Below are 20,650 nucleotides of genomic sequence, written 5' to 3' on the forward strand. Positions count from 1 at the left end.
TTTTTTTTTTTTTGAGAATCTAGTGAAATCTATTAAAAATGTGAAAGAAGAAAGTATCACATCACTATACTTAAAAAATACTTAATAATTACCTCATATCACCATCAGCCCACATGGGTTGGACCCCACAAGCCGATTCATTGAGAAATGTGGTTACATGCATCATATACATAATATATCATTAAACAATCAATAGGTAAAGAGATATTAAACAAAAACAAAAATCAAACTTGGACACATAGATCTTCTTAAGAGTTAAGAGGCCTCTCAGTGTTTCTGGGCCTGTTCGGCTGGCCCAATACCTCGCCACATTTAGATTTTTTTTTTTTTTTTAATTTTTTTTAGAAGCACTCCACCGCCGCATATTTTATCTATACAGATAGAGAAGAAGAGAGCAGAGTGCGTTGGAGTTGGAGTTCGTGAAGTCGGCTGGGTAATGCTAACTTCCCTGGCGGGTGAGGAAACGAAAACATGGTGGCCCTCACAGCGAGCTTCGCAGCAGCACCATCAGCAGCAACAATTACAATGGCGATGGCGAAGAAACGCAGTGGTGGGACAGTGTGTTACGCTGAGTTGTCGTTCCCTTCGTTTCTCCCAAAACAAGTGGAGAATATCAAAGACACTTTCGCTCGTAAGCTCGCCACGAGGATTGACAGACTTCCTGTACCTGTACGTAAACTCTCACTCTTCTTATTTGCCCTTAGAATTTTGTATCGTTGAAATTACTTTTTTTGTCCACCGATAACATCATGTAACAACCTGCCGCTGCCCCTTATTATTTGTTGTGAAAATGTTTTGAAAACTTTGTAGACATAACATTTATCTTCAAATAAGCTAAAAGATAAGTTAGGAAAATTATCAATATTATGTGTAAATTCGTCCTTCTTCATACTACCCATTATTGGGTGCATTCATTTGAAACATTCCAAAATAGAATAGAGAACTAACAAAATAGATGGGATGCATGGAATTAAGAGAATATTTAACCATTTAACTATTATTTTAACATCGGCCAAGCCTTGCATTCCCCTTTTTCCCAAAACTATTCATGCATTTACTTACTTTTAGGAGACTTATTGTCCATCTAATCTTAAGGTATGTTAACAACTTAACTCTAGAAGTACAGTGTATATATATATATATATATTCTATTAGTTATACATTATGCATTAGGTGGAATAACAATACATAATGAATAAACATCCTTTGTCCCAACGTAGGTGTTCCATTTTATACTCTACTAATTGCAACCTACCACTTCTCTTGGTTTTTCTTTATAAATTAATTGAAGTATAAAGTTAAAAAAATATATCTGACTCATGTCATACTCTAGTTGGTAGAGTATAAAGTGGAACACTCTTAGCAGGACGGAGGATTTTTCTTCATTTGTAACGTACTGCCCGTAGTTTCTACTTGAGCCTACTTGACTCCCAAGATATAATATTTCCTATTTGTGACTGCATATATCCTTTTTAATACAATGTGCCTGCCAAAAATTGCAGGTCGGCTTCTCGGATAATAGTATCATGAGTAGTTGTGTGAGGCCATTAATACAGAGCAAGACAAGTCCAGTGGTTCTTCTCCATGGTTTTGACAGGTCTTTAGCATTGCTGTTTTGAAAGATGTCATTTGCTTAATTTGTCTATGGAGTTCACTGCTAGATCTTATTATTCAGCTCCTGTTTAGAATGGAGGTACACGTATCCGTTGCTTGAGGAGGCTGGTTTAGAGACTTGGGCTGTGGACATACTTGGTTGGGGTTTCTCTGATATAGGTTTGTTTTATCTGCTTGTGTGTGTGTATATATGTGTTTTTTGGCCTATTAGCAAATTAGCATTTACTTGGGCTCTAGACATGCTAGGCATATCCTTTCTCGGACTAAAGCTTTGTTGTTGTTGCGTGTTTACTCTTTTTTAAGAAAAAATGCTTTGTTTCTTGTTTCACGTGTCAGAAAGGCTTCCACCATGTAACGTGGCATCTAAGCGTGAACACTTTTATCAGGTACTTCTTATTGGTTCATGGATGTCTTTTATTCTTGTGTATATGAAGGATATTTTTTCACCAAATTTGTATTGTGATGGAAGCTTTAAATATAATAGGAAGCCTAAAACATACATATGACACTTTGACAGCTTATTTGCATGTCCTTTATAAGTGATATGGCTAAGTTTTTCTGGCATTGTTATGAAGCTTTGAGTCAATATTTTTTTTTTTATTAGTTTAAATAAAATTGACAGTCAATTGCGTGTTTGAGTTTTGTGGGCATATCATTGGCAAAAGAACCTATCTCCAGTACATAATGATAGCACCTTGTTCACATACATACTGTTTTATCCTTAAATGGACTTGTCTCATCTCAACAATAGCTTTGGAAATCACACATCAAAAGGCCAATGATATTGGTTGGACCAAGCCTCGGTGCTGCTGTTGCAATTGACTTTGTAGCTAACCATCCAGAAGCCGTGAGTATATTGAATAATTGAACTTATGATTATGAACCTCGATCAACCCTCTAACATTCTATGAAACATCATTGTTTCTAGTTCACCTTTTTCAGGTTGAAAAGCTGGTTTTAATCGATGCAAGTGTGTATGCAGAAGGCACAGGAAATCTAGCAAGTTTACCCAGAATTGCAGCATATGCTGGGGTGAGTCTTTCCATAAAACTATAAGTCCAGACTACTAACAATTTTAAATTATTTCTGCTATCAAAATTTATTTAAGGCCATCACGTCATGAAAGTCATGTTTTTTTTTGCTCATTGCCTGAGCCTTAACTTATGTTAATATTGTTTTATTTAGAGGTTTCCTTTCTGTTTTTGATATCTTCAATCAATTTATTACTTTTATTGTTAAGTACACATGCACTGCTCAAATGGCATCTCTCCTCCTTATAGGAATAAGCTGGAGGTGAGGTCATGGCTTCTTCTTCTTCAAATGAATTATATTATTCTTTATACAAACCACCTGAATACTTTCCCTCAAATTGCCACTATCCAACTCAACACCCTCTGCGTGAGTGCTTAGCCACCCATGATCCCTTTAGTTAATCATTGATTATGATGCTTGTGTTTAGATGTTAATATGGACTCATTTTTTCATCATATATAAAGCTTTTATACTTGATTCTCAAATGTCGATACACAGTAATGCTTCAAGATTTTCTATGAGAGGCTTCAGAAACAGGAGAACTCTCAAATAATTTTGATCAGATATAAGCTTCACATCATGCTATTTTTATTAATTTACCTGAAGGAAAATTACCAAAAATTGAAACTTTCTAGTTTCTGAGATCCACCAGGTTTACAAGAGTTGATAGTGGATAATATATGTAGTGAGTTGTTACCTTCAATTCAAGGATATTTAGAGGTTTTCCAACCAAATATACAACTGTTGCCTCTTGCTTTTTGGACTTGCCTACAAAAATGTGATAGAGGAGGAGCAAGCCTTACAATTGCCTCAGCACCTTGCATTTTGGATTTTGTATTCATGGTTCACCTCGTACAATCTGTAATTCTAACAATTTTAATTAAATGTGAAAGTGGCTCAGAATCAACCATTAAACATCAAAGATCAACTAATGTGGATGATATGTTCTGGTTTTGGTATGCTATCCTTTTATTCATCACCTAACATTATAAAAACTGTTGATTGTATTTTCTTCTTTAACAGCACCTATTATGACTAAGTACTTTGCAATAATGGATTCTAGTATGTTGCTGATACAAATGCAAAGTAGATAATATGACCATAATTGTCTTAAAAAAGAAGTTAGACGTTAAAATTTAAAAGCAAAGCAAAATAAGCCTTCTTTAGTTATGCCTAACCCTTTTTTTGGAGGGTGGGGGAGGTTGTATTATACATTAATTAACAATGACTGTGGGCACTCTTGTTGGATCAGGTTTATTTATTGAAGAGCATCCCGCTGCGCTTATATGTAAATGTTTTGGCCTTTACTGGCAGCTCATTTGGTACTAGCTTAGATTGGACTAATGTGAGTGTATACTCAGAAAAAGTTCTAGTTGTTATGTCATTAGTTTTACTGTATCATAATATCTTTAAAAATATGGGGTGCTGCATTAGTGATTTTGGATCTAATGATATTTTTTTTCCTGTTATCGTATCTAGGTGGGCCGCTTGCATTGTCTATATCCTTGGTGGGAAGATGCAACTGTGGATTTTATGATTAGTGGGGGATATAATGTTAGTGCACAAATACAGCAGGTATATCCCGAATAGCGTTGCCATTTAAATCAACAAATGTTATTGTGTTGTTTTGTCCTGTATATACAAAAGAGGACCCTTGTTATAAAACAAATGGAGTGGAAACAATGCTTAGAGAAGGGGAAACTTAAGTTTGCACATAACAGATATCTATGTACTATGGTGCATGTGAAGGAGAACATTTGATGTTCAAGAGCTCATAGATCCTTCATTCATTTTCAGGCATTTCATTTCTCTTATTGCATGATCTTTTAACTTTCTGGTGCCTCAAAAGATGGTCAATAAAGCCCTGCAGCAACTTCTAAATGATCTCCAACGTGGGAAATTTAATTGGCAGATGCAACTGCCTTGGTTTTTTATCTTGCTTGTTAATTTGTGCTGCTGTTCCCAATCTCTTTTCTGGATCCTTAAGATCTTTGAGAATTTTTTTTTAAATAACAATAATAATCATTTTTATTAGAGGAAATTTCCAACCCCCCCCCCCCTCTCTTGCTGGTGTAAGAACATGTGGCAGGTGTCCATGCATAAGTTTGGTAGATCTAAGCATGAAATTTACTACAAGTTGCTTGTCTTCCTCACATATCATTGGAGTTGCTATTTTGAGCTCAAAGTTGTTAAATAGAATTATCCATAACAAGGTTAATTATAGTTGTACTATTTGTGTATGAGAGAGAGAGAGAGAGAGGATTCTGATGGAAGTGTTCGTTAAATTTTGTGTGGGAATGAATCTGCCTTTAGTTCCAGAAGAAGGTTTATTGGCATATACTAAGTTGTGTTCGTGTTTTTACCTCTTCACCCCCACCCCTCTGCCCCCTTTTAATGATAATTTCATATCTCAATTGATCGCCACAAAATTTTACTCTCTGAAAATGCTGTTTTCAATTTTATTTACCAGGTAAAGCAAAAGACACTTATCATATGGGGTGAGGATGACCAGATCATTAGTAACAAGCTTGCAGTGGTTAGTTTGTTTTATGGAATTAAAGCATAGAATGCAACTGATAAGTAATGGAAAACATGCTAAGGATTCAGTTGGAATAACAGATTTGCTAAAAACATTATGCAGAGACTGCATTGTGAACTGCCAAATGCAACTATACGTCAAATACCAGATTGTGGTCATCTTCCTCATGTCGAAAGGCCCAACTCAGTTGCCAAATTGATTGTGGATTTTGTTCAAGAAGATTGCTATAAAGAGATTGAATGTGTTTCCCAATATTGAAGTCCACTTTCAACTAATTCAAGAGAATTTTTGTAAATGTAAAAAATCTGTCACAATTTGCATTCCATTTTTGCTTGAAGGTGACAAGCCATCTTTTATATTATTTGTTAGGCAAGAAACTTATTCGTAATAGACATAGATGCTGCCAGTCATTTTATTTGTATGCATTAAAACTGAATTAAACATATAACTTATTAACTACATCCTGCGTAGAAAAATATTATCATCAATTTCACATCCATGTGATGCTTCAAATACTCATTCCGGAGTTGCTTTGATTTTAGGGACTAGTCTTAATTTCCTATATTTGCATCCTATTGTTTCTTACCAAAATGGAATCTGCATCCTATTGTAAATTTCTTGCTTCTTTCTACAAATTGATGAGGAAGTTGGATAGAAGCACATTCCTGCATACTTCAGTATGTAAATGGTTTAGTGCTTTTCAAGACTCAAAGGACTCCCGTTATCATTGTTGTGTATCCTGTTTTAGTAATCAAAGTTTTAGTTTCGATGAGAAATGTTAGCATAATAACCTTATCTTGTAAAGAGTTTTTTCAAAAAACTAATTTACACTTTGTGTGGAAACTTTGATTAGTAGTCTGTTTAAGCTGATCCTAAAATTGTTGGAATTGAAACTTGAAAGACACTATTATGAGCCTTTATGTACATGACACCGCAGGTTTTATATAAAAGTAGGGCCTTTCAAATTCCTGGGGCTACAACTGGCCAGGAATCATTTTCATTGGAAGGAATGGCAAAGATTGTATTAAAACATCTACCAGTGTTTGAATGTGTGTTATACTTGATGTTTTGGCAACATGTCTTGCAAGATATGCTGATGATGAAGCTTGGGACTACAACTCTTGTTGAACAAGATTTTGACATTTCACATGAACAAATAGACCAAAACACATACAAATACTCTTCTTTTCCTTTTATGAGCAGATGAATATGAATGCAATGCTTTCTGTATGTGAAGGATTCATGCTCTACCATTAACTGACATATCATCTCACCCAGTGGTTGGCTGCCATGATTCCCTGGATTATGGGAAGTCATTTTAAGTTTAGAGGATTAATTACAAGTTTTGATACTTTAACAACACTGCCCAAATTAGAGGGGAAAATATGAATTTTACGCTTTTTAGCCAAATTAAAAAATGTTACCATTAGCCATTAAAGGTCCCACTACTCATTATCATGCAACCGAGTGAGTCTATTGTATTATCATAGATTTTTCATTTTAGAACTTGTGAGGTCACTGAGTTGTAAATCATTTGATTTGGTTGGTAGTTCACGAGTCTCTCTCAAGTTCCAACACTGTTAAGCCAAAGCATATGATCGATTGCTTTTTTATAAACCAGATATATATGGCCTTGCATGTCAAAAACAATTATTCCAACAAGGGTTTGACACTTGTTGGGCCCAACCATGAATTAATGAATTAATGACTCAAAAGGTTAAATCTTTTTCCGGTGATGTTAGAAGCATAATTTTTGCCACGCCTCTTTTCTCCCTCTCTTTAACTTTTACATAAAGAAAACAAATATCAAAATAAGCTGCCAAGTATCAAAATAAGCAAATTGTGACAAAAATTGTGGTCTTAGTATTTTTCATCTTTTTCGGACCTCCAGGTTTCCGACATAGACATGCCACGCCTCTTTTCTCCCTCTCTTTAAACTTGTGTATAAAGAAAACAAATATCAAAATAAGCTGCCAAGTATTTTGCCTTTCATCAAAAGTGCACCTAGATTGGTACAAATGAAAACGTCATGGGAGATGGGTAGTGCGTCCTGTTTTTTTACCAAAAAAATAAAAGAAATAAAAAGAAGCGTGTCCTCCTTTTTCTGTCTGATGAGTGAAATTTGTCAAAAAGATCAACAAGAAACGTGTTCAAATCACATTATTCTAGCTATATCAATGGATCCCTCCACAATAAAGGTTCCTTTTCCTTCTCCTTGACTCTGATGGTAAACAAAATAGAATATACATGACACAATATCATTAAAGAACACATTTGACAGAAAAGAATGCATGTGATTTGTGATTAATCTGTTGGGGACCAACAGAGGTTTTGTGGCTTTGTGTTGCTTGTAGCAACAAAAGCATGCTCAAATCAAGCACCAAGATAAAGAAAACAATGATTTTTAGTTGGCTAAAAGTAATTAACTAATATAAGTAGGTGGGGTAGTGAAATTCCATTAAATTGAAAAAATACTGCCTCTCTCTAGATATACAAAAAGGAAAAATCTAAAAAGAAGAGATCAGGTTCTTCTACCCTAATAGCAGTCATATCACTACTCAAAAAGGAATCAAATTCATCAGCAACAGCCCAGCTCTGTTTTTTTTCGCATAGGAGGAAGACAACAGAAAAAATAAAATAAAATAAATTCCTTAGTGAGAATTGCCTCTAGATGATTCCAAATTACAAGCCTAGGCTCTATCACGGTCACATCTTGTCCACACATCTTTTTTGAACTAGGTGTAGTATTATCAGGCCCACCGCAACACTGACCAAAGGGTCAGGCCCAGAGAAAAGAACAGGATAGTGCCTCTAGTGATGAGAGGTAGAGTAGCACTTGAGTCATTGATGCCAGTATTGCCACTTCCTGTGGAGCTGATTCCTGAGCCGAATACTAAAGGAGTCGTGGTGCCTGTGGTTGGAGTTGTAGGTGTTGTGGTTGGAGTTGTAGTTGTGGTTGTTACTGTTTGGCTGAACCAAGAAAAACAACAATGTATATTAACCTCAAAACCATACTCAATTGTGATCAGATTTAAAATAATTAAAAAACAAACAAACCATTCATACTACCAAAACACAAGCAATTTGTCCTGCAAGCTTAAGCCCTTAGGAAAGTATGAAATTTAATTATCTAACTATTATTTTGACACTTTTCGTTGCGATTGGGCCTTAACTTCTCCTTAATAAGTGAAACACAACATGGTGAAGTTAAGAAAATATGTATGATACTCAATCATCTAACAATTATATATGACACTCAAAATATTCTATCATTTAGCATATATCATGCAGAAAATAGAAGTGAAGCTAAGATCTGAGGAGGAAGAGGACAAAAGAAATTGTGAAATATCTACATCATGAAAGCTCACCAGCTGTAATTAAGAAGCAGGCTCAGGATTGTAATGATAACAATGTGAAGATATGAAGCTGTGCTAGATCACTTTTCTGAATCACTGTCCAGAAATCATTTAATCCACCTTGAAAAAGTTAGTCTAATAGTAGCTAAATATCACAGAACAAAGAGCAGGGAAGTAGGCTTTTCACAAGCAGAATTCATCAGTATGAAAAATCTATAACCAAAAGAAATAAAAATGATCTTTGCGCACTTATCCAAAAAAAAAAAAAACAAAGCTCTTTGGGCATGGGAATTAAGTCCCTACATAAACAAACACAAAATTTTCCACAAATTTTAAACCAGATTCACTCCACAGAAGTGAGAGTTTTTCATTTGAAAATAATAACTGAAAATTTTTCCTTTCATGAAAAAATAAACCAAAATGTACAATCAAAATGACAAAGATTTATTATTTGAAGTAAGAACTAAGAAAATATACCTGGGGCTTGCTGGATAAACACAACTAGAAGAAGCTACTGCTATAAATCAATCATCCAAAAAAGAAAAATTTGAAATTAGTAAAATATTTAGTTCACAAAAACTGCTGGTGAATGAGTGTCCAAGCCCAAAGAGACTTACTAGGGGCAGTTTGACCGACAGTGGCAGTGCCTGAGAAATCACAGCTTCCTTCAATCTGACCCGTTTTTTGGAAATAGCTGTTCACAACATAGTCACAGTAAATTTGATGCAGAACAACCAGAACAATTGAACCGTAAAATTTAAAAAAAAAAAAAAAAAAAAAAAAAAAAGAAAGAGAAGGAAAACAAAGGGATATTACCTTGGAGTTAGCACCTAGGTCTGGCTTGGAGTCAGCACCAAACGAGGAAAACCAGTAAAGTCAGCACCTACAAATGTTTGGAGTCAACACCAAAACAAAGAAAGAAAAAGGCTACTTTTTTTTCATTCATCCAAATTTTCAACTATCTCCATAAGGATTACAATAACTTGCAGGCAAAACTAAACCCTAATTCTAATTGGTGCAAGAAACCTTAATTGCTTTATTACAAAAATAACCTTCTGAAAGCCTCAACCAACATTTACATTCCCTTCCCAAAAAAAAAAAACTATAAAGCTGTTAAATGAAACACCTTCTGAAAGCCTCAACCAACATTTACTTTCTATATCACCTAGGTATTACAATATGTTGATAGAAATGACAGATCAAAAAAAGAAATGAAGGATTAAAAAAATTAAGCTATTGATTTCTCCTCTTCAGACACATCCCTAGATAACTGTTGCAGGAAGTTACCAAGCAGCCTCTGATCCAAAAACATATTAGGTATCTGCAAGAAAGAACTATTATCAGCTATGGCCACACACCCACCCACACACACACACATACACACAAGAGAGAGGGACAGACCTTTTCCCCAAAAAAAATTTTTGTATTATCAGCTATGGCCTCGATGAATTTAAGCTCAAGAAATTGCGGTGTCAGCTTCAACTTGTTTGCTTCAGCTTCCTTCAGTAAACTAGAAATGTAGATAGAGCAATATTATTAGTCATTTCTATAATACCATATTCATATCTTTTAAACTAAAAAGTGTATGAAGCTTTCACCGGTAGAAATCAGCATCGGCCAAACTTTTTTGCCGAGCCATGTATATCTGGTTCTCAATTTCTTGCTGCTTCCTGACACTATCCTTTTCCATCAACTTCTGTTCCATAAGGATCTTGCTCACATTTGCAACCTTTTCAGCTTCACTGATAGCCATTTTCTTATTTGTCTCTGCCTCTTTCTCAACCACTCTCTGTTTCTCAATAGCAATTAAGACCTAACAAAGTAACATCAACATAAAACATAGAATGATACACTCTATTAACTTCAAAGGCTTACTATATAATAAATTATCCAATATGTTTTTCATTGACTGGGTGTGGGTGCAAACACATGCATGTACAAAGTTTAGATATAAGTGAAAAAAGCTCAAAGGACCAAGGCTAATTTGAAAGGGTAAACTCAATGTTCAGCCATAATTTGAAATAATAAACATATATTAAAAGCACATTTAATTCAGAAAGAATCTGCATATCAAGAATCATATTGTGTGCAAGTGTGTGTGTGTCTATTTGCTTTGCTTTACTAACAGAGGAAAATAAAAGAAAGTAAAAGGACATTCTCTCATTTTCAGGAAAAAGAAACTGAACCTTAGTGCGTTCCTCTTCCATCTGTTCAAAATTGCGTCTTATGCTTTCCGGGATTTTTGGCTTCGTAATGCGAACACTAATGATTTCAATACCTGGAGCATAACGTGTGCAGTCACCCTGGAGAGCATCTTTCATCTTTTCATCAATCTGTGAGAGTTAAATGCTTTGTCAATATAACATGAAATAAATAAATAGAAAAGGATTTGATTAACCCTACGCTAACACATGGTGCCATGATGTTACACAACTATATGAAGTATAGTTATAAGGAACTTCTTAATGATGCTGGCAACTTAACATTAACATAGATTCCCGAAGATAAATAATCCTTGGAAGTCAACACAGCACTAATTGCTGGGATTTTCTTGAGGAGGGATCAAATTGTTCAACTTTTAAGTTAAGATTTCAATATGCTTAAACAATCTGTCAGATTAAACTACTAAAGCAGAAGAAGAAATGCACACTACTTTAAACAGCACTTGGAAGACTTATTATACTGTAAAGCTAAATTGGAAGCTCCCAAAATATTTTCATTTATGGCTTTAAAGGGTATGTTTTCTTTAGCATCCATACTTGATCAAAAACATCAATGTAGACTTGCTGAAGAGAGTGAGAGCTGCAAAACTGATTGATCTCGTGATGAATTTTGTCATATATCCATGTATCGTCATACTTCACCCCATAGTTCAGCAGAGTGTCATGCACATAGTCCTTGTGAAGCCGGTTAACAACCTGAAAAGGCATTATAATCAGTGCATAGAAGCTGAGCATTTCAAACTTTAGACCACTTGTAAATCATAATGTTGATAAAGAGCAACATCTGCTAGTAGCTGTACCTCTATCTTCTCAAAGTTGATCATGACACCTCCTTTTGTACCACAAGGAATATCCCTCACCTGAAATTATACTCACAGGAAAGATTTGAGCATTAGACTGACAAGATGAAATTCCTCAATTTTCATAGCATCGAATTTTACTTGATCTGTCTGAAGGGTTACTTGAACAGGCTCATAATGGGTTATAAAAGGCAGCTTCAGATGAAAACCTGAAAATTAAGTGCATGCAAAAATTTCAAAAGTTCTAGGAAAGCAACTACTGAATGAAAATCATAAAGAAAGGACCATAGTCAAACCTGGATCTGTAATCATCTTTAGAAGGGCGCCTCCTCTCCAGTAAACCCCAACATAGCCTTCTGGGACTTGGTGCAAAATGGAAAAACCATTCCTAAAAGTTGATGATGAAGGAATCACTATCTGTAAAATTTATATTCATGTCAGATATTTTCAAACTCAAATAAAATGATATGAACACTTATTCCAGTGACTGAGATTCAAAATAAATCTAAAATTTTAAACAAACTAGCATTTAATAAGAAAACCATATAGTCACTCCATAAAAAAAAATATTAATCCACTATTTTCTCTTTTCAGGTATGCCTCCCTGGCAGCTGCAATTACTAATAAGTAAAGGAGTGTAGCAAATCACAAAACCAGGCCAGCCTGCCAAGAAGAACATGACAAGTTTTGATTGTTTTTAGTTTGGTAACAGTTTTGATCAAAAGACTAATTCAAAGTGGGAACTAAATACATTCCCATATCTTCAAAGTGGTTCTTTCAAAAACATGCCCTCCAAATCAAAATTTTAAATTTTGGTGTTTTCACATGCATGCAAATTTGACATTTTCATAAGCTGTATGTTAACTAAAACTGGTTTTGAATCTAGACAAACTGGATGAATAAAACAACTTCACTAGAACTACTCTCCTTTTTGGTTCAGCTTGTATCAAACTAAACCAGCTTTGTGGTTTGCAAACATCCCCAAAAACATTCAGGCAACACAATTACAAATAGAGTAATTTAGAAATAACTCTATATCCCTAGTGCATACTCAATGCCACAATGTAAATTCCTTTTAAATTTTTTTCAAAAAAATGTTAATAATTAAAGGACAATAGGCATTAGAACCACAGTTTGTAATGCAAGGTGAAACGGACAGAATAAAAGTCCTCTATCTTACTCTTACTATGTTCTATTTTATACTCCACCATTCGTAATCAACCACATGTCCCTTTTTCTTCTTATAAAGTAATCCACTTTTAAAATGGGGAAAAAAAAAAAAAAAATCTGATGTGTGACATATTGCAGTTAGTGGAGCATAAAGTGGAAGACTATGATTGGGATAGAGCATTTTTATGTGTAATGAAACACCGTTGAAGCATTTCTACTAGAAGCTATAGGCTATTATTCACTATGATGCACCTCTGTAGTAATCTTTCAATGAGAATATTGATGCATGTTGAACCTGACTTGCAACAATGCAAGTCCACACAGAACAACTACTACCATCACCATAAAGGGCAACAAATACTAGAAATAATCTTGAGTCACATTTTTATACCAAAACAGTTTGATGAGTTATAAATCACATATTACAAATCCTGAAATGTTATTTAAGAAATTTACAATGCCAAGACATTGATTATAAATAGCAATAGCGACACAGATTTTATGAAAAATGATAAAAGATTCATTGAACTATGATTTAAACTAACAACAACAACCAGCCTTAATCCCAAATTTTTGGGGTTGGCTACAGATTTTCCTCCATTCTATTCTATATGAATTCATACTCTCTGTTATTTCCTTAATTAATAATCCATTTTTTTATTATTTCTACTAATGTTATTTTGGGTCTCCTTCTACTTTTTTTTTTGTTCCCTCAACTTAGATCAACTCACTTTCTTACCGGAGCATTAATTGCTCTTCTCCAGATATGATCATACCATCTCAAACGACTCTTCCTCATATTTCATCAATAGGGGCTACCCCTATCTTTAAGCAAATTTCCTCATTTTAAATCCTATCTCTCCATGTATTTCCACTTATCCATCTTAACATTCTCACTTCAGCTACACTTATTTTATGATGTTGCTTATTAATAGACCAACATTCGATACCACAGAGCTTAACTAGTAGTATAGTGATCTTATAAATTTTTTCCTAACTTAATAGGTATTCTACAATCACACAATACTCCCGGTGCACTTCCCTATAATTATTATTTAAACTAAGATGGAAATTAATCTAAGAAGCTAAGAACATATCAAAATCTTTAAAAACATATCTAAAATCAAATTTTTTTTTTTTCCTCCTAACACCAATTTAGGAGTTTTCTTGCCATGTCCGTATTTGACATGCGTCCAAAACAAAAAGGTATCTTATGAATCGAATATATGTATCTACACTCTCACAGCATGTAGATCCCTTTTTGTCTTATGCATTAAAATAATTATTGGTCTGACATGTACACAGTCAGAGATTTTGGAGCATATATGTTTCTTCACTTAGAAGTATACATGATGAAGCATCAACTCAATTATTAAACAAGAAGCAGGCATGCTTTGCTAGCAAGTCATATTTTACAACGAATCAATTAAAGCAGACTAAAAAGCACAAAGTGCTCCAGCAATTTGATTCATTATAGATAATATATTTATTATTAAAATTCGGACGAACATTGAAATTAACCAAACACTGCCTAATGTGATTACTGGAGAAAACGAATCGACATTGAAACAGAACCACAAATCACACAAAACGATAATGCGTATTGCAGAATTAAAGAAAATGCGGTAATCAAGATAAATGAAGACTGAAATAAGGATCATAGAGAAGTAAATCTCAAACACATAATAAAACAGATAATATGAGCGATCAGATGCTAAAGCAAACGCTATTGAAATCAATGAGAGAATGCGCTAATACTGAAGATGGCGATGAAGAACAAATTAAGCGGCGGCGGAGGAATATTGATATATTGTGTTAAGAGTTGATATTTATAGTTTGATATATAATACCACGGCGAAGATTGCGATGAAGGATAGGAAGACTGTGAGAATCGCAGAAAAACCGCCGCCGCTGCCGCCGCCGCTGTGAGGAGGCTGTGGAGTTACGGGTCTTGGTTGATGTGTATCCATAATGGCGGTTGGTTACTTGTGATTGGCTATCGCAGTGTCTGTCAGTCAGTCAGTATGATGAAAGGCCTCACGCAACTTCCGTTTTTCTATCTACCCGAGGAGAGTGCCAAAAGGAATTTGGTGCTTTGTGCTTTGTCAGGAAGGCATATCTTCTTTCTTATGTTAGAGGCAACGGACTCGTGAGTGACACGATGCCTTACCTTTACGTCACCATCCGGGTGATGCGCTTATTAGTTAGTCGGTTAGACCAAACGTGCACTCGGAGGTTTTAGAATTTAGATTCAATATATTGCCCATAGAGATGGTAATTTTGCCCCCACTTTGCTTGACATGTCCTTCCCTACTTTATTTTATGCACGTTTTTCCGTTCTATGAAGGTGGTGGGATAGAGTGAGTTTAAAAAGTCTAAGCTTATTTCCGCTCCGCCCTGCATTGACAAGGGTTATAATTGTAAATTTTTCATACCCTCAAACTCTATTATTTAAACAAACATATTAATATTAACCTTTTTTTTTGAAAAAACGATAAGTCAATATTATTAAGGTAAATCAGATTGGAATACAACCTCTAACTCACTAGGTAGATTTTCTACCCATATATCATAATCTGCGGATGAAACCGCTCTCCTAGTTAGAGCATGTGCCAACTTATTACCATCTCGACAAACATGCTGAAATTGACAAAACTGTAAGGATAGACTTTGATTGCACGCGTCTTCAATTATATTCCCATACAGAGTGTTACACCTCTCCTTTGCTTTCAAGGCCTGCACCACCCTCAAACAATCCCCTTCCATAACCACCTTAAAAATACATATTTCTTTCGTAAACACAACATGACTCTTTACCTCTATTTTGTTATGTGTTATACTATGATTTTTTGTTTTTATTCTGATATTGTCTTGTTAAACACTTGGATAATATTATTAAATTTTTGCTAAAAATTATTTTGATTTAATAAGATAAATTTAGTTGTAATTTCAAGTATATTTTTATTAATGAAATATGTTTTATTAAAAAAATTGTAATTGTTGTGGGGCAAAATAACAAGAAGTAAAATTTTACAGGGTGGGCCGGGGTTTCGCGGAGCCCCAAGGAGTGGAGATGGGGTAATAAAATTTTTCCCATCATGCAGGACGAGGTAAAAATAAGGCAAGACAAAACTCTGTAGGACAAGGGCAAAGACCCCATCCTTTCACCCTGCCTTGCTCAATTGCCATCCCTAATTGCACATTATTGGTTCAGGGTATTAAGAATGTCTCTTGGATCAAAAAACGCTAAGACTCCACTTTTCTTTTCTTTTTCTTTTTTATGGAAGGGACACCAATTTCTTTGATATATATATATATATACATACTACTTTTTTTTCTTTGAAAAGTTATATACTATTAATGGTTTACTATAAATTTTAACTCCAAACTCGTCCATGAGGGTCGTCCAAGACTAGAATGGAAAAACAACCTCATGTAAAATGCTCATCCAGAAAAAGTCGTCCATCCAAGAAGTTGTTTGGACAACCTCCATACACCCCAAAGCATCTCTCTATATGCTTTGGATGACCTCCATGTTCTTATCACGGAACACAAATAAAAATCAAGTTCATTACTACAAATCATTCCCAATAGCGGTTATGGAAAACAAGACCGAGCGATGTAACTTCCATAGCGGTTATGGAAGTTACCACCGAGTTTTCCGAGCTCCTTAATTTTAGGGGAAGTTATCAGATAAATAACCGTTTCCCTAAACCTATATAAACACTTATCTCCGACAATGAAAGGTATGTTCTGACTTCCTAAAAAAAGACAACTCCCAAAAGTTTGGAATTCATTATTTTAGGAAGAAAGGAACTAACTTCATCATCGGAGGATTTGTGGCCAATCAACCTTAGTCTCCTCTAATCATTGCTTTTCTTCTTTTTCAGGCCCTCCAAATCATTCAAGTCTGAAACATCCAGCTTACTAATTTTCCGAGCATCATCAATATTTATGTTAAATGTGTAACAAAAATTTGAAGCTAATTTATTGTAAAAATGTTAAGGTTAGATTATTTGAAAAAAATAACAATATTAATCCAAAACAAAAGGCAAAAGAGAGAAAAAAAAAAAATCTTGGCAAAGGCACTCTAATTTAAACTCCATTTCATGATTAATAATTTCTTTTCAAAACATTTAATTATTTCTTCAACAAATAGATAATTAAAAATACCTGTTTTGCTTCCTACATTCATGACTCAACTTCACTAATCACCGTTGAAAAAATAGCATGGAGTGAATAAGAAATTTATGTTTTCTATGTTCACTTGAAGATGATATTAAAAGTGGTAAAAATCCTACGTCCCACATAGGAAAGGAAAGAGATAATATATGAATTTATATGCTCATGAGTTGAACATTAGGTTGGGCTTTTAGCATATGTGGACTGGGCCTACTTGTCCAAATAATAATATTTTATTATTTTAATTTTTGAGTCAGTTAGTCTGTGCACAACAGTAATTACTGAAACAGAGTGTTAATTACTGAAACAAGTGTCTGGTCAATAACGTATAATTTTTCATAGTCCCTCATTCATAAAAACCATTTTTTTAGAAAACTCTCCCGGTGATAATATTTTTTGTGCATTTCATTTTGTGTTAAAGAGAGAGAAAGAGACATTGATTAATTCGCAGGGCAAGACCTTGTGTGCTTCATTTTCGTTCTGTAGATCATTTTATCCTAGGAGGTAGACGTCCATGAGTCTCAAAGCACCACAGTAATTGTGTTAGGAGCGAAATCTGTTTTAAGGAGATTGTGTCAAACACAAGACTTGATCTGAATTATTTATCCTTCACGCATTTGGTATGTGAGTTTTTAATTATTTGCAGATTTCTTCATATATGTAGTATCTATTTATTGTTTTTTATCTATCACATTTATTTGTATTTGTGTTATTGCTTATTCTTAGATTTATGTATTGTTCCTTTTGTTTTATCATAGAAGTAAATTGTTGAAATATATTTAACAATCTTAAAGCAGAGTTTATATATTTTAATTTATTTTTGTGATTTACGGTGAAAGGGATTTTTGAGTTTGTTGAAAAAACGCTAAATTGGCAATTGTTTGTATTCCTGTGCAAAACTGGGTTTGTGTTTATCTTTTTCTTTCTTTTTTCTTTTTTTTTTTTTTTTTTTGAGAAAGACACCTTACTAAAACACACATAGAGGAGTGGGAACCCGAATTTAATACTCCACAACTCACAACATACAAAAGTCGGCAATGTTATGTGAAGGCTTTAAACCCATTGAGATACATACACCTGGGCAATGTGGGCAAACCCACTTGAGGGGTTTGTGTTTATCTTATCGTGAATATCTATCTTCTTTGTTTTTCTATAAAGTTATTGGTCTTTGTCTTCAATGACGTTTTGGTGTCGGTTTGACCGTTTTTATTGTTTGTCTATTTTTGTTTCTGTGGGTTGACTGTAGATATTTGTATAGCTTCATTGGTTTAGTGTTTTTGATATTATTATAAGCATTAGATAAAGTTGATTTCATGCTTGACAGTGTTGGTGGTTTTGAATCTCTTGATTATATTATATAATATTCAGGCTTTTTGTCTCATTAGCTTGGCTGGGTATTATTTACTCTGTTGCTAGTGTGTTCGTATTGTGTAACGTATAAATCTGATTGTTTTAATTTGTGTGCCTTCGTTATTTCTGGGCATTTAATGTTTTGTGAAAGCAATATTATACATTATATGTAATCATTATATTGTATGCCTAACGTTATTTTTATGCTTCAAAGAACCAGATTTGATTTATTTAAGTTTCAATCTGGTATATGTTCTTCTTTTGGAGTTTAGCCGATTGAATTATAATTATTTAACAATTATAGTTGCTTTTGGTTGATTGTAATATTACAAACCGGATTCGTTCTTCTGTGTAAGATTTATTTACCATGTTTGTAATGGCCCGCAAGAGGAAGCATTGGATTTTTGGGCAGATTGTAATTTAGTTAATGTCTGACCATTGATTTCTGTGCAAGATTGTAATAGCACTAGTTCATGGCATGTCATTAAAATTTCTGAGTTCCCTAAACCCCATACCTCCAGAGGCTTTTGACCTACACAAAGTGCGCCATTTCACCCAATGAATACGTCTTCTTGTACCACGTTGTCCCCACAAGATTCCCTTTTTTTCAGGTTCTTTAAATCAAAATATTTCCCTCATGGATCTATTTTTGATGCTAAAGACACTAAAGGCTCTTTTGCATGGAAAAGCATTTTGAAGGGTAGAGAGCTCATTAAGGGGGGATTGAAATGGAGAATTGGAGATGGTGCACAAGTGCGCATTTTTCATGATTCTTGGCTGCCTGGGTCTCAACATGGTAAGGTGGTTTCCCCTGCCCCTGAAAGCCATGAAAATGCCTTGGTTTATAGCCTAATTAACCATGAAGAAAGGAGTTGGAATGTGGATGAGATTGACAGAGTATTCTTACCAGAGGAGGCAGCCACCATTAAGGCTATCCCACTGAGTTTGTTTGCTCAGAACGATCTTCCCTTTTGGCCGTTTTCCCGTGATGGAAAGTTTTCGGTAAAGTCTGGTTATCACCGTTTAATGGAGCTTGATGAAACAGAGATGCATGGTACGACGCATACTGGGACTGCAGCTCCGGTTTGGAAGACCATTTGGCGCTTGAACGTGCCAAATCGTGTAAAGTCTCTGGTTTGGCGAGCTGGGAGAGATGCCCTTCCTACACGAGTGAATTTGGTCCGGCGAAGAGTTCTTACCGATGCGTTATGCCCAGAATGTAAGGTGCAGTCGGAGGACACGCAGCATGCTCTCTGGTCCTGCCCGATTCTAAAGGATGTGTGGAAGGTGAATTTTGAGAAGCTTGTGACAGACACGGGATCTTGCTCCAATTTTCTGGAAGTTCTGGAACGTGCAGCAGCGGAAAAACCGTCATTGGATCTGTTTGCAATGATCGTAGCAGAAATATGGCAGCGCCGAAACAGAGCTCGTGTGGGAGAGTCTACTGTACCGGTCTGCCAGGTTGCTCATAAGGCCACTTGTGCGCTTCAGGAATTCCAGCAACTCCGCCCCATCCATGCTGTGATTCCAAGAACAGCCCGTGCAGTAAAATGGAGGCCTCCCTCTGCACCATGTGTGAAGGCGAACTTCGACGGTGCTATCTTTTCCCAAGATGGACTAGCTGGCGCCGGGTGATAATCCGAGATGAGCATGGATTGGTTATGGCTGCTTTATCACAACAAATTCCATCACCTGCTTCGGTGGAGATGGTGGAAGTGTTAGCGGCTCGTCGGGCTCTGGTTTTTGCTAAGGAACTTGGGTTTGACAGGTTGATCTTGGAAGGTGACTCTGAGACAGTTATCAAGGCTATTCTTGGTGACTATATGGACTGCTCCTATTTGGGTCATGTACTGAAGGATATTAAGTTCTTGTTTTCTAGTTTTTCTTTCATTTCAGTCAAGTATATTCATAGGGAAGGGAATTGTGTTGCCCACAAGCTTGCTAGACGGGCTATTAGAGATCCTTTTCTTGTCTGGATGGAGGCTGTTCCTCCAGATATTTTTGATGTTTATCAACTTGACATTTTGAGGATGCATTAATAAATTTAACCCAAGGGGGTTGTTTCTTCTCAAAAAAAAAAAAAAAAAGTTCATGGCATGTAATCTATCTATGAGTAAAGTAATACATATATTGATATATATGGTAATATGGTATTTATTTGATATCAAGGGTAGATGTAAATGGCAATTAAACATGTCATTAATGCTAGTAACATGTCCTCGGTTTTATATGTGCAATGGTGTATGGGCTAGATGAATAAAGGAAATTTGGAATTTTAATGGAGGCAAAAATTTTTGAATCCATTTAAATGCATTCAATTTTGGTCGTGGTTGCCATTTTTTAGTTTTTGGTTAGGCTTTACTAATTCATCAAGTGATCCTCTAT

General features: G+C 35.1%; 2 protein-coding genes across 5 annotated transcripts; one reads left to right on the forward strand and one right to left on the reverse strand.

Moving 5' to 3' along the window:
* Nucleotides 1-361: 361 nt before the first annotated feature.
* LOC115978952 (uncharacterized hydrolase YugF-like) lies at nucleotides 362-5,704 on the forward strand. Of its 4 annotated transcripts, none has more exons than XM_031100882.1 (10): nucleotides 362-669; nucleotides 1,503-1,597; nucleotides 1,676-1,773; nucleotides 1,951-2,000; nucleotides 2,366-2,461; nucleotides 2,557-2,646; nucleotides 3,899-3,991; nucleotides 4,126-4,221; nucleotides 5,117-5,182; nucleotides 5,288-5,704. In XM_031100882.1, the coding sequence occupies exons 1-10, from the start codon at nucleotides 472-474 to the stop codon at nucleotides 5,441-5,443; spliced, it is 1,038 nt and encodes a 345-aa protein (XP_030956742.1). In that variant the 5' UTR covers nucleotides 362-471; the 3' UTR covers nucleotides 5,444-5,704. The 4 variants fall into 4 exon arrangements, with proteins under 4 accessions (XP_030956742.1, XP_030956743.1, XP_030956744.1 ...); XM_031100883.1 differs by having other exon boundaries at nucleotides 3,899-3,934; XM_031100884.1 differs by lacking the exon at nucleotides 3,899-3,991.
* A 1,903-nt stretch (nucleotides 5,705-7,607) lies between these two features.
* Nucleotides 7,608-14,718, reverse strand: LOC115978956 (erlin-2-B-like). Its single transcript, XM_031100888.1, has 13 exons — nucleotides 14,584-14,718; nucleotides 11,860-11,980; nucleotides 11,705-11,772; nucleotides 11,564-11,623; nucleotides 11,301-11,459; nucleotides 10,728-10,874; nucleotides 10,140-10,354; nucleotides 9,943-10,051; nucleotides 9,358-9,862; nucleotides 9,159-9,235; nucleotides 9,019-9,055; nucleotides 8,554-8,637; nucleotides 7,608-8,155 (listed from the first exon to the last, which is right to left on the reverse strand). Exons 1-9 carry the CDS (start codon nucleotides 14,701-14,703, stop codon nucleotides 9,770-9,772), a joined length of 1,092 nt encoding a protein of 363 aa, XP_030956748.1. The 5' UTR covers nucleotides 14,704-14,718; the 3' UTR covers nucleotides 7,608-8,155; nucleotides 8,554-8,637; nucleotides 9,019-9,055; nucleotides 9,159-9,235; nucleotides 9,358-9,769.
* Nucleotides 14,719-20,650: the final 5,932 nt, after the last annotated feature.

The sequence above is a fragment of the Quercus lobata genome, chromosome 3 (assembly GCF_001633185.2).
Source record: "Quercus lobata isolate SW786 chromosome 3, ValleyOak3.0 Primary Assembly, whole genome shotgun sequence".
Lineage (NCBI taxonomy): Eukaryota > Viridiplantae > Streptophyta > Magnoliopsida > Fagales > Fagaceae > Quercus > Quercus lobata.

Bases quoted from the DNA above. Each gene is read 5' to 3' on its own strand.
- LOC115978952 (XM_031100882.1), top strand. From the start codon at position 472: ATGGTGGCCCTCACAGCGAGCTTCGCAGCAGCACCATCAGCAGCAACA. The intron at 1,774-1,950 runs GTTTGTTTTATC...TTCACGTGTCAG, and splicing joins TTGGGGTTTCTCTGATATAG to AAAGGCTTCCACCATGTAAC. The intron at 2,647-3,898 runs GTGAGTCTTTCC...TTGTTGGATCAG, and splicing joins GAATTGCAGCATATGCTGGG to GTTTATTTATTGAAGAGCAT.
- LOC115978956 (XM_031100888.1), bottom strand. From the start codon at position 14,703: ATGGATACACATCAACCAAGACCCGTAACTCCACAGCCTCCTCACAGC. The intron at 11,981-14,583 runs GTATTATATATC...TAAATTTTACAG, and splicing joins TCATCGCAATCTTCGCCGTG to ATAGTGATTCCTTCATCATC. The intron at 11,773-11,859 runs GTTTGACTATGG...CTTAATTTTCAG, and splicing joins AAAGATGATTACAGATCCAG to GTTTTCATCTGAAGCTGCCT.